Raw genomic sequence first — 13,093 nt, forward strand, 5'->3', positions numbered from 1 at the left:
TATCAGAATGAGACAAAAAGTTTTTCTATATATTACCTATGTTTGAAAAATACATGTACTCTACCATTTAAAGGATATATAATTATTTAAAAAAATGAAATAACTTTGTTAAGGTTAATGATGTCACTATTGGGAAATGTTAGTTGATCTCAGTAACTTAAACTAAATAATTAAAATTTTAAAATTCTTTCACAATCTTACAAGATATTAAAAGTTTTTAATATTTGTGTGCATTACCTAACCTAACAAAATACAAAACAAGTATCAACTTATGTATGGAGATCAGTCTATAGAATATTTTCTGCCTTTGGAAAGATTTTTAAAAAGTCATACTAACAAAGCTAGAGAGTATAACAAAGCTAAACACACACTAGAGGCCCAGTGCACAAAAATTTGTGCACGGGGGGGAGGGGGGAAGGGCCCTCAGCCCGGCCTGTGCCCTCTCAAAGTCTGGGACCCCTCAGGGGATGTCCACCTGCTGGCTTATGCCCGCTCCCTGGGGGATCGGGCCCAAGCTGGCAGGCAGACATCCCTCTGGCAGCCCGGGAACCCTCGGGGGATGTCCACTTGCCAGCGGGGAGCAAGCCTAAGCTGCAATCAGACATCCTTAGCGCTGCTGAGGCGGGAGAGGCTCCTGCCACCACCACTGTGCAGGCAGCCATCAGCCTGGCTTGTGACTGAGCAGAGCTCCCCCTGTGGGAGCACACTGACCACCAGGGGGCACCTCCTGCATTGAGCGTCTGCCCCCTGGTGGTCAGTGTGTGTCATAGTGACCAGTCATTCTGTTAGGGTAAATTTTCATATTACCCCTTTTTTATATAGGATAGAGGCCTGGTGCACAGGTGGGGGCCAGCTGGTTTGCCCTGAAGGGTGTCCCGGATCAAGGTGGAGGTTCCCGCTGGGTTGCCTGGCCAGCCTGGGTAAGGTGCTGATGGCTGTTTGCAGGCTGGCCAAGCCCCCCAGCAGGGACCCTCACCCCATGGGGGTGTGGCCAGCCTGGGTGAGGGGCTGAGGGCCGTTTTCAGGCTACCCACAGCCCCTTCAGGGTGGGGGGGGGGGTCCTGCTGGGGTGCCTGGCCAGCCTGGGTGAGAGGCTGAGGGCTATTTTCAGGCTGGCCATGCCCCCCCGCAACCCAAGCTCCTAGCCTCTCTTTTTCTTTTTTTTTCCAGCGCCTACTTGAGCAGAGGCCAGGGTGGGCTGGAAGCAGGTATCTGGGATTTATTTATCTTCTATAATTGAAACTTTGTAGTCTTGAGCGGAGCCCAGGGCAGGCGGGAAGCTTGGCTTCCTCCATCACCAGCGGCAACCCAAGCCTCCTGCTCAATCTAGCTCCATGGCCGCCACCATCTTAGTTGGGTTAATTTGCATACTTGCTCCTGATTGGTTGGTGGGTGTAGTGGAGTGATGGTTAATTTGCATCTTTATCTTTTATTGGTGTACATGTATATGTATGTATATGTGTATATATGTGTGTATACACACACACACAGATATATATATACACATATATATATATATACTAGAGGCCCGGTGCACAAAAATTTGTGCACTCGAGGGGGAGGGGGGGTCCCTCAGCCCGGCCTGTGCCCTCTCGCAGTCTGGGACCCCTCGGGAGATAACGACCTGTTGGCTTAGGCCTGCTCCCGGGTGGCAGAGGGCAAGCCCAATCCCTAGGTGCAGCCCCTAGTCGGGCTCAGAGCAGGGCCGATTGGGGAGTTGGGGCGCTGCCCCGTCATGCACAGAGCAGGGCAGATTGGGAGGTTGTGATGCCACCCTCAGTCACGCTCAGGGTAGGGCCAATTGGGGGGTTGGGGCACCGTCCCCTGTCACACTCAAGGCAGGGTCGATGGGGAGGTTGCGGTGCCACCCCTGTCACGCACAGAGCAGGGCCAATCAGGGGGCTGGGGCACCGCCCTCTATCACCCACAGAGCAGGGCCGATCAGGGGGGTGGGGCGCTGCCACTCTCATACTCAGGGTAGGGCCGATGGGGAGGTTATGGCTCTACCCCATCAGACACAGAGCAGGGCCTGTGGCGGGGGGGGGGGGGGAGGGTGTTGGGGAGCTCCCTCCTATCAGGCACAGAGCAGGGCTGCTCAGGGGGTTGTCACGCTGATCCCGGTGCCGGGAGGCATATTACCCTTTTACTATATAGGGTATAGGCCTGGTGCATGGGTGGGGCCTGCTGGTTTGCCCTGAAGGGTGTCCTAGATCAGGGTGGGGGTCCCCACTGGGGTGCCTGGCCAGCCTGGGTGAGGGGCTGAGGGCTGTTTTCAGGCTGGGAGTGACTGAAGTTCCCAACCGCCCCTTTTTTCTTTTTTTTTTTTTTATTCTGGGCCAGCTTTACCTTGAGGCTTGGCTCCAGCTCTCAGGCCTCAGCGCTGAAAGTAGGTTTCTGGCCTTTGCTTACAATGTTGCGAATCTGCTGGCTGAAGGCCAGCGGTATTTGTTACAATGTTTCTTAAACTGCCCGCTCAGAGGCCTGCAGTCGCAGGCGGGGAACGTTGGTTTCCTCCAACGATCCTCCGTCACTGAGGCAAGCAAGCCTCATGTTAGTTTCAAGCTGCCTGGCTGCCGGCCGCCATTTTGGCTGGCAGTTAATTTGCATATCTCGCTGATTAGCCAATGAAAAGGGTAGCGGTCGTACGCCAATTACCATGTTTCTCTTTTATTAGTGTGTGTGTGTATATGTATGTATGTATATATATATATATATATATAAATATATATATATATATATATATATATAAATATATATATATATATATATATATATATATATATATATCTCTGGCTTTTAAAATAAACTTTAATTGATTTCAGAGAGGAAGGGAGATAGACCAAGATAGAAACATCAATGATGAGAGAGAATCATTGCTTGCATGCCTCCTGCATGCCCCCCACTGGGGATCAAGCTGCAACCTGGGCACGTGCCTTTATCTGGAATCGAACCCAGGACCCTTCAGTCCACAGGCTGATGCTCTATCCACTGAACCAAACCAGCTAGGGAGAGAGTTAATATATTTAACTTAAGTAGAAATCAGAGGTAGTTTTGCACTGGTATGATGTAACAGAAAATGTTTTCATTTCTAAGAGTAAACTTGCCTCCATCTCTGCTAATGTCTTTAATTCTAGCCTCCCTCTCTAATCTGATATTTTCATATCACATTCCAGCAATTCACCTCTCCAGTACCTCTTTCCCATGTCCTTTCTTCCCTGCTTTCCCAGCTTAGATTTCATATCCATCACCAAATCATTCATTTCCATAATCCATCACCATTTTGTAAATCATTCATTACAAACACCTTAAGCTCCAACACCTTGAAAGATATTATGTAGTATGGCCAAGTGTCTATAATCTTTTTATCTTTCTTGTTATTATATCTCTAAAGGATGTAAGTAACTTCTAAAACAAACACATACAACCTATAATGCAACAAACTCATGCCTTTTACCAAATCCAAGTCCACGTAAAATTTTCGAAATAGATTCTTAAAAATTCTCTGTATACTTACATCTGGCAGAGAAGGAAGATTATAGGAACCTCCCACTGGTGAGCTCAAATCAATCATAGGTGAACTAAAAGTCTTTCCATCATATCCTGCTGCACTAGTAATGGTGGGACTAGAAGGAGTAGAGGATGTGCTATTGGCAGTTGATGGGGGGGCCTGTCCACTGCAAATCTGCCACTACAGTAGAAAGAAAAAGAAAAGTTGTCCATCAGCGGACCTATAACATAAAATGTCCACCTAATCCCAATCCAGACACAAAACAAAACGGAAGACAGATTCTGCAATTTGAATTCAATTGTAATTGGAAGAGGGAGAGGGCACAGGTATACGTAACTTTCATGAATCCTGTTGAAAAATAAAAAGCGCTGATTTTTACCAGAAGACAGCAATTAGTATACACCAGAAAACCACAGTACCAATCTCAGAAAGCTTGTACGTACTGGAAAAGAAATATAAACACATGCACAGCAACCTCAAGGTAAAGATGGCGGGCAAAAAACATACATTTTCTGCTGTCCCTACCTGATATATATGAAACTAAAATAATGGTTAAAAGGAATTTCTAAAAGGCACCGAGTCATAAAGACAAAGAAAACAGGAGAAGACAGAAACAGAAAGCAGATGGACAAATAGAAAATTACTTAATCAATTTGATAAAGCTGAAATCTAAGGTGCCAGTGGGGAAAATAAAGAAGGAAATCAACATACACTGCAGAACCCCTAAAAGCTTGGGAATTAAAAGTATGAGAGGTGAAGCTGGGGCTAAAAACAGAATAATCTGAGTGCTTAAGAAGTGTTAAATCTTGTGTTTCTTTCCTAATCTACCTGTAGTTACCCCAAGGTAATAAGGGCTTCCTTCACCTACACAGAAAAAGGCTAGAAGTTTATTCTCCAAAACAGGTAGATCAGTGTCATTAGACTGAAGAGCACCATATTCAGTTGCAGGCAGAAGTACTGCATGGAAAATGAAGATTCAGAAACCATACACACACTGAATGCTGAGCTTCTCACCCAGTCTGCTGATGGCTTACTCCCTATCTTCTTCTCCCAGCTGGCTTCAACAAGTAGCCAGACCCTGCATTTTAGGCAGAAGACAAAAAGATCCTTTGGGGAATGGATCAGCCTAAGAGTTAAGACCTAAAGATGGTGACTTTAGGAATTCTCCCAATAAACACTGCTAGTAGCCTTAATATTAGAGTGAAACCTCAATCATCAAACACTAGCCCAAGACCCAAGATTTCAGATTTTTTTAACTCATTTCTTATATCTGAACAGGTAAGCAAGCATCATTTATGTTAGTGGCCAAGATAAATATATTAACTAAGCTAACACTAGGAATGCTTAAGTGTACAGAGATGAACCATGCTGCTGTCTTTAATCTACATCGAAATCTATAAAAAAAAAAAAGACTTGATTGACTGGATCAAGAGGTATATGCATAATAACTGAGAAAGCATATAAAACAATTTTTCCTCTATACAACTCTTCCAAATTGTTATGTTACAAACATCTATAATAATAAAAGTGTAATATGCTAATTAGATCTGACAGCCAAATGACCTTCCGGACATCATTCCAGACGTCCTTCTTGACTAAGCGCGGCAGCAGGGGCTGAGGCAGAGGTGGTTAGGGGTGATCAGGCAGGCAGGTGAGCAGTTAGGGACAATCAGGCAGGCAAAGTGGTTAGGGGCAATCAGGCAGGCAGGCTAAGTGGTTAGGGGTGATCGGGCAGGCAGAGGGGTTAAGGGCAATGAGGCAGGCAGGCAGAGTGGTTAGGGGCAATCAGGCAGGCGAGCGGTTAGGAGCTAGCGGTCCCGGATTGCAAGAGGGATGTCCGACTGCCGGTTTAGGCCCCATCCCGCTGTGGGATGGGGCCTAAACCGGCAGTCGGACATCCCCCAAGGGGTCCCAGATTGCAAGAGGGTGCAGGCTGGGCTGAGGGACCCCCCTCTCATGCACAAATTTCATGCACCGGGCCTCTAGTTTCTTAATAAAATACTGGGGGAAAAAGGAAAGCAACTAAGAGCTATCTCAAGACTGTGCAGAGGAAAACATTCCCATATACAATACCATTAACATATGGCCTACATTAAATGGAGGGATAGTGTCTGAAACATTCTAATTTATATGCTCCACTGAAAAAACTATGTAAGGAAACCTGTGAATGTGAAAGTTATCTTTACTACCTACCCCACCTCTCATATCCACCCACCTCTCCCATCTCTGCCCACCCTTCCTTTCTCTGGACTCATGTCCTCCTTTGCTCCCTAGAATAATCAGCTACAGCTGATGTATGACCCTCCAGGTTTTCTCTCTATATATAATATTAAAACAACAACAAAAAAAAACCCCCACAAAAATAAGATAATACCTCACAAGAATTTAGCATGTTTTCCCTCCATTTAATATACTTAGATCATATATAGACTACTGGATGTTCTTAATAGCTAAAAGGTATTCCCATTGTACAAAGATAATTTGTTTTTTAAAAAATCTACCAATTAAAACCAATTCTCCACTACATTTTCTACTAGCTTGTTCATTTATTCATTCATGTTTAGATTTTTGATCAGGAAACATTCTTAAGAGTGTAGGTTTACCCAGTGCAAATAATAAATGGGAAAGAGGGAAAGTAAAGTTTGTGTACACAGAATGTGGTAGGTATTTTAATACACATTAGCATTAAATCTCAACACAACTCTATAAAGCATTTATTTTATATTTAGGGTGAATAAGATTTAAAATATTAACCTTGCAAAGGCCAAAATCTAAGGTCAAACTGTTGTTTGGACCCTTTTCTCTTCACCTCTAATGGTGAAATAAAGATAGGAATGAATTTTACACACATGAAGTGTGTATACTTTTAAAATAAAATTTTCAAATCATTTGATTGAAATGAATGTCACAGAATTATGGAAATAGCATCATATGGATTTTAGCCATGGCAAAATAATTAAGCTGAAATCAATCTACAAGTCTTAGCTGGAAGAACTATTGACAAAGTGCTTAGAGAAGACAGGCACTGAGAGAACATTTACTTTTTAAAAAAATATGTAATACCTAGAATATATTTTTATCTGAAGACATATATCACTATTAGAAAAATCAATACCTATGACACACTGATTATTCTGGGCTTTCATTCACATAAAGTGGCTTGATTTTTTCGTGTTAATTACAAAGCATCAAGACCTTTCTCTTAGCTTTGTCTCTATAAGTCAGTCTATAATAAATTTTGTAATTCACTTTTTTTTTTACAAAAAAGCTTGCTCTTACTTTTCATAACTGTTACTTTATCCATAAATTCAATGTAATTGCAAAGTAGCAAAAGGAAAATAAGTGAATATGTATACCTGCTTTATCGCTTGTTGAGCCAAGAAAGCCATCTGTAAGGGATTGGGCTTTATTGCTTGCCGTGGCATATTCTGGGTTGGTGGATATCTCAGCTGTTGAGAATGAGGAGGGAGAACTGGTCCACTGGGTTTGGGGCTGTGATTCTGAAAATTTATCAAACGCGGAGGGGGTTGCTGAAAAAAAGAAATAAAACCAATTCAGTGACAAAAATCTGAAAGATAAAATTATAAAGCACGCTATTTTATTACTTTTACAGAAAAACAGCAACTCTGCCACAGATGAATCAATAATTAACACTACAACAAGGGAATAGGGGAATAAGGCAGCCTTCCAGAATGTATAGAAGCAATTTAAAGAAAAGGGGTTTTATTAAGAGCGTTGGTGGAGGGGTTTCCGATTTTAAGTAGGTTATACCAGGATTGGGCCTATGCCATGTGGGGAAGTAGGGAAAATTTATCTTTGGTTCTCAGTCCTTGTTTATGATTAACTTTTGCAAAGAATTGCCCTCTTTAAACCTCGTAAATAAGGTGGTGGTAAAATAATAATTGCTAACATTTATTTATCAGTTATTATAGGCCAGGTACTGCTTTAGTTCTTTACATGTGTTAACTCATTTAATCTTCAAAACAATCCTGTGAAGTAAGGACAATTTAAGTATCTTGTCAAAAATTAAAGATAGTAAGGGATAGAGCTGGGATTTGAATTCAAGTACTCTGGCTCTAAAGTCTATACTCTCACCCAATAAATCATTAATAATGAAAACAGCTGATATTAAGTAACATTTTGAAGTAAATGAATTTTAGGTGTTATTTAAATAAAACTATATGCCAGGCATTGTGATCAGCATTTTACTCTCCCCTTATTTTACAAATTAGAACACTATACATCAGAAAGCTTAAATAACTTAGAAAAAAAAAAAAAAAGCCACACAGCTAGTAAAAAGGCAACACTAAGGCTTTTCTCCAAATCTAGTCTGCCATATTATTACCAAATCATGTTCTCTTATTTTGCTAGGGGTTAATATACTAATTACAGCTTAGAGGATGTGTTTCCCAAAAAGAAAATAGATTTGAACGGAAACCCTTCAAGGACAAAATTGTTTGATTACAGGATAGGGCAAGGGCTGGGAAGGCAAGCTTACTTTGCTCTTAAATGCTAGCCCTAGAAACTGAAGACCAGTGTTCTAGAAAAAGGTAACCTTATATGCCAGTCTCTCTTGCCTATCCAATTCTCTTTATGGTTGGCAACTATTGCAAATACTTACTTGCAGGCTATCTTAACAGTTTATTTTTATGACTAGAACTTCTCAGAGAGGGAACTATTAACTCTCACATTCACAGGGGACAATGAATGTGGAATTTATAAACTTGAATTAGCAACACCTTAAACTTTGACTCTGTGAAGGCAGAGGAGGTATAAAGAGGATAGCTGTCTTCTTTTTTCTCTCCCATTTTTGGAATTTCCTTTCCTGGATAACATTGCTTCTCTCTCCCCACTCTTACAAATTAACTAGCACTGGGTTCACCCTCAGTAACTTTCTCAAGAGTAATTATAAAACCAATGAAAAATAGATTTAAATATTGTTTCAAGACCAAGGAAAATTTTGTGGGTGAAAAATAAGTGTCAAAATTTTACAAAAGTAAAAAGCCTAAAGCAATAAAAATTAATTTTTATTCTTCTACTAAAGTTTTGTGATTTGAAGGGTTTTATATCATAAAAACACAGAGAGAAAATAGTTGAATCATAGTGAAAAACTACATTTATCTGTAGTTTTTTTAAAAAGTGGAAAAGCACCCAAAATAATCCTTAAAGGAGAATCCTTAGTTGTAGAAGCTTCTGCTACCATGCTATCACACCCTCACCCAGATTCAGTCAAGATACTTGGTGCCACAGTAATGTACTCCGAGGAATCAATCAATGTAGGAATGAACATTGAACCTGCAGTTTGGTAAGATGTTAGGTGATTTTTCTTGCTTCTCCTAAACTGTTATATTTGACTGAATTAATTTCTAAAATCCTTGTGACAGAGGAAGCAACTTGAAAGAACATTAGGAACTAGTTATTAGCATAAAAAAAAGCAAAATCACTGTTATTTTATTTTAAAATAAATATTTTTTATTTTAAAATAAGTATTTTTTAAGTTTTTTAGAGAGAGGAAAGGAGAGGGAGAGATAGAAACATTCATGAGAGAGAAACATTGATAAGCTGCCTCCTGCATGTGCCCCCCGACTGGGGATTGAGCCCTCAACCCAGGCATATGCCCTGACCAGAAATCGAACTGGTTCACTCCAACCACTGAGCCAAACTGACTAGGGCAGGTTTTGATTTTATTCTAGGTCAGTAGTTTCCAACTATGTAAAAATTGAAGGGTAGCACATGTCTTTCTAAAATCCATCACTGCGTAGGGAAATTAACATGTACATATAAAATGAAAATATTTCCATAACAGTTAATCTGGCTCAGGTTTGAGAAACATTCATGTGAATTATGTATAAGACTAGAGGCCCGGTGCACAAAAATTTGTGCACTGGCGGGGGGTAGGGGGGTGTCCCTCAGCCCCACTTGTGCCCTCTCACAGTCTGGGACCTCTCAGGAGATGACCACCTGATGGCTTAGGCCCGCTCCCGGGTGACAGAGGGCAGGCCCAATCCCTAGGTGCAGCCCCTGGTCGGGCTCAGAGCAGGGCCGATTGGGGAGTTGGGGCGCCGTCCCCTGTCATGCACAGAGCAGGGCGGATCGGGAGGTTGCGATGCCACCCTCAGTCACGCTCAGGGTAGGGCCGATTGGGGGACTGGGCCGCCGCCCCGTCACACTCAAGGCAGGGTCGATGGGGAGGTTGCAGCGCCACCCCGTCACTTACAGAGCAGGGCCAATCAGGGGGTTCGGGTGCTGCCCCCTGTCACACACAGAGCAGGGCCGATCAGGGGGTTGGGGCACTCTCCCATCAGACTCAGGGCAGGGCCGATGGGGAGGTTGCGGCTCCACCCCATCACACACAGAGCAGGGCCCGTTGGGGGGTTGGGGCGCCGCACCCTGTCACGCACAGAGCAGGGCAGAAAAGGGGGTTGGGGAGCTCCCTCCTATCAGGCACAGAGCAGGGCCAATCAGGGGGTTGGGGTGCCTTCCCGTCACCAACAGAGCAGGGCGGATAGGGAGGTTGTGGCCCCGCCCCCTGTCACACACAGAGCCGCAGGGCGATCAGGGGGTTTGGGCGCTGCCCCCTATCACGCTGCTCCAGGGGCCAGGAGGCCTCGTGGCTCCACTGATTCCAGTGCTGGGAGGCCTCGTGGCTTCACCTGACACCGGGGCAGTGAGGCCTCGCTGCTCAGCTGATCCCGGTGCTAGGAGGCCTCTCGGCTTCGCTGATCCTGGGGCATGAGGCCTTGCGGCTCCACTGATCCCGGTGCTGGGAGGCATATTACCCTTTTACTATATAGGATAGAGGCCTGGTGCACGGGTGGGGGCCGGCTGGTTTGCCCTGAAGGGTGTCCCGGATTAGGGTGGGGGTCTCGCTTGGGTGCCTGGCCAGCCTGGATGAGGGGATGATGGCCGTTTGCAGCTGGTCACACCCCCTTCAGGGTGGGGGTCCTCACTGGGGTGCCTGGCCAGTCTGGGTGAGGAGCTGAGGGCCGTTTTCAGGCTGGCGGGTGACTGAAGCTCCCAACCTCTTTTTTTCTTTTTTTTTAATTCTGGGATTTATTTACCTTCTATTGCTGTCACTGGAGCTGAGAGCCGGCTCCAGCTCTGAGACCTCGGCTGCTGAAAGCAGGGATCTGGGTTTGTTTGGGTTCTATAATTGTAACACTGTTGCAGTCCTGCTCGCTCCAGCTCTGACGGCTGAAAGTAGGTTTCTGGGGTTTGTTTAGGTTCTATATTTGCAACATTGTTTCTTAGAGTGCAAGCTCAGAGGCCAGCAGTGGCAGGTGGGGAACCTTGGCTTCCTCCTTCACTGGAGCAAGCAAGCTTCCTGTTCGCTTCAGCTGCCTGGCTGCCGGCTGCCATCTTGTTTGGCAGTTAATTTGCATATCTCACTGATTAGCCAATATAAGGGTAGCGAAGTTATGGCTAATTACCATGTTTTTCTATTATTAGATAGGATAACATATGTGCCCAGTCGGAGTGGCTCAGTAGTTCAGCACCTGTCAATCTATGAACAAGGAGGTCACAGTTCGGTTCCCGTCAGGGCACATGTGCAGGTTGTGAGCTTGGTCCCTGGTGAGGGGCATACAGGAGGCAGCCAATCAATGTTTCTCTCTCATCATTGATGTTTCCATATTTCTCCCGGTCTCCCTTCCTCTCTGAAATCAATAAAAATCCTATACTGTATAATAAAAGCCCACGAACTGACTGGTGGAACTACCAGAATGACCGGTCAACCGGTCATTCGCTATGACGTGCACTGACCACCAGGGGGCAGACACTCAATACAGGAGCTGCCCCCTGGTGGTCAGTGCGCTCCCACAGCAGGAGCAGCTGCTCAGAGGTCAGGTCCACAACCGCTTGGCTGACCGGGATGAGTGGCACTTGCACAGCAGGCAATCCCCGCAGACCATGATCCCGACCAGTGCACAAATCCTGTGCACCAGGCCTCTAGTATATACGTAAAAAAACAACATGTGACAGTGCTAACAAACTTAGATCTGAACATCAGAGTGTAATAGAATATACTGTATACCGCTAAGTAAAGAGAGATGCACAATGTCTATCAATCAATCATGTAATTATGTATTCAACCTCTGTATCACCGAATTCTTTAACCATGCAGAGTACATGGTTAATCTTCAGAGGAAGAAGAATAGAGAACAATCATGTAAGTGACTTTAAGAAGCACTCTTTTAAATTTACCTGAACCCTATGGACAGATGTACGGTACAATCTGAACATATCCACAAAGCCAGGAACACATATACACATCGGCAATCATTTTTGCCACAAATATATGTAAATAAACTGATAGAAAAGGAAGAGTGTTGGTAAGCATGGCAATGTAAAAATCTGTAGTGTGCGCAAATTGATAAGTGGAAAATGCATGAGTGAATGTTTTGCAGAGAGCAGCTAAAAATGAAACATGAGAGTGTGAAAGAAGGTTCAGGAGTTACTGAGAGTCAAGAGGAAAGAACAGTGTATGAGGTAATGACCGAAAGATGCAAAAATTACTTTATTTCTAAGTGACAAAACTGGGTCGTATAACAGAGATTGTACATTATATAGATTATGTTGCAGTAAGTCCTAGAGAGGAAAAATAAGATCAAAAGCATATTTCTGAGATACACAAGCTAAAGGTTCAGTGTTCACTTCTGTCTGTCATTGCTTATATAAATAACTACTTATGGGAATGTGACCAAGTTAGATAATATCTATTAACTGCTTCAGTTCCTCACTTCTTACTGAAAAGCCAATTTACTCTTTTTCAGGTTAATAAACTACTTAATGAATATCACTTTACCATCTTTCAGACACTTAAGATAAATATTAATTATGCAAATGCTTAGCACTAGGCACTCAACAAGTTATTATTTTTTCTCTCTTCTCCTCCTCCTCACATTTGTCTTCAGAAAAAGTTTTGGCATTCTTTGCAGTCTATCTGCAATACGTCACTGCAGTCTACAGAGGTAGTAACAAAATTACTCCTCAATTTTCTTAACAAAATTTCAACTTTGCCAGTTTCACTCCTGATATCTAAAGCGTACAATTCTTTCCTAATAGAACACTCACCATAAAAACTTAAATTGCTTGTTATTTACTTCCTGTAAAAACCTGAGTTAAAACAAAGTTTGAAAGGAATAATCAATTGGGTATACTAATATTCCCTTGGATTTGATATGCCTTCCTAATCAAATCACTAGAAAGCCATAAACCTCAAGTACATCACCTCAGGCCTTCAAAGAAGCAATTTAACAATATTAGGATCTACATATGCCCACAACTTTTATTGAGTTAAAATAAGAGTCAGATGAACACCATTTTTATATTCTGTACTAGTAAAATTACCACAAAAATACAATTATTCCATTTAATTGTTGTTTTATAAAGACTCACTCACATAATATCTTCCTCTTAGTGCTAGTAAAATGTTTCTCCTCTAAATAACTAATATGTTTCCTTTTTATCACACAATATAGATATTTCTATTTCTTTTTTTTGGGTTGACAATAAGTTTTGAGCTAAGGTTTGCTCTCAAGTATGAGAATTCTTAGCCTAGTTCTACACACTTTGACTCTTATTAAA

The 13,093-nt window shown here is 43.0% G+C and overlaps 1 protein-coding gene across 7 annotated transcripts in view; it reads right to left on the minus strand.

Annotated features, from left to right (window-relative positions):
* Window positions 1–13,093, minus strand: part of TRIM24 (tripartite motif containing 24) — a 113,003-nt gene that overhangs the window by 19,818 nt on the left and 80,092 nt on the right. For 6 of the 7 annotated variants that reach the window (XM_036329020.1, XM_036329019.1, XM_036329017.1 and 3 more), the window contains 2 exons: window positions 6,865–7,038; window positions 3,515–3,688 (listed from right to left, as the gene is read on the minus strand). In XM_036329020.1, the coding sequence (XP_036184913.1) occupies window positions 3,515–3,688; window positions 6,865–7,038 (348 nt within the window). The remainder of the gene's footprint in view (window positions 1–3,514; window positions 3,689–6,864; window positions 7,039–13,093) is intronic. The other variant, XM_036329022.1, reaches the window with a different exon arrangement.

The sequence above is a fragment of the Myotis myotis genome, unplaced genomic scaffold (assembly GCF_014108235.1).
Source record: "Myotis myotis isolate mMyoMyo1 unplaced genomic scaffold, mMyoMyo1.p scaffold_m19_p_11, whole genome shotgun sequence".
NCBI classification, from domain to species: domain Eukaryota; kingdom Metazoa; phylum Chordata; class Mammalia; order Chiroptera; family Vespertilionidae; genus Myotis; species Myotis myotis.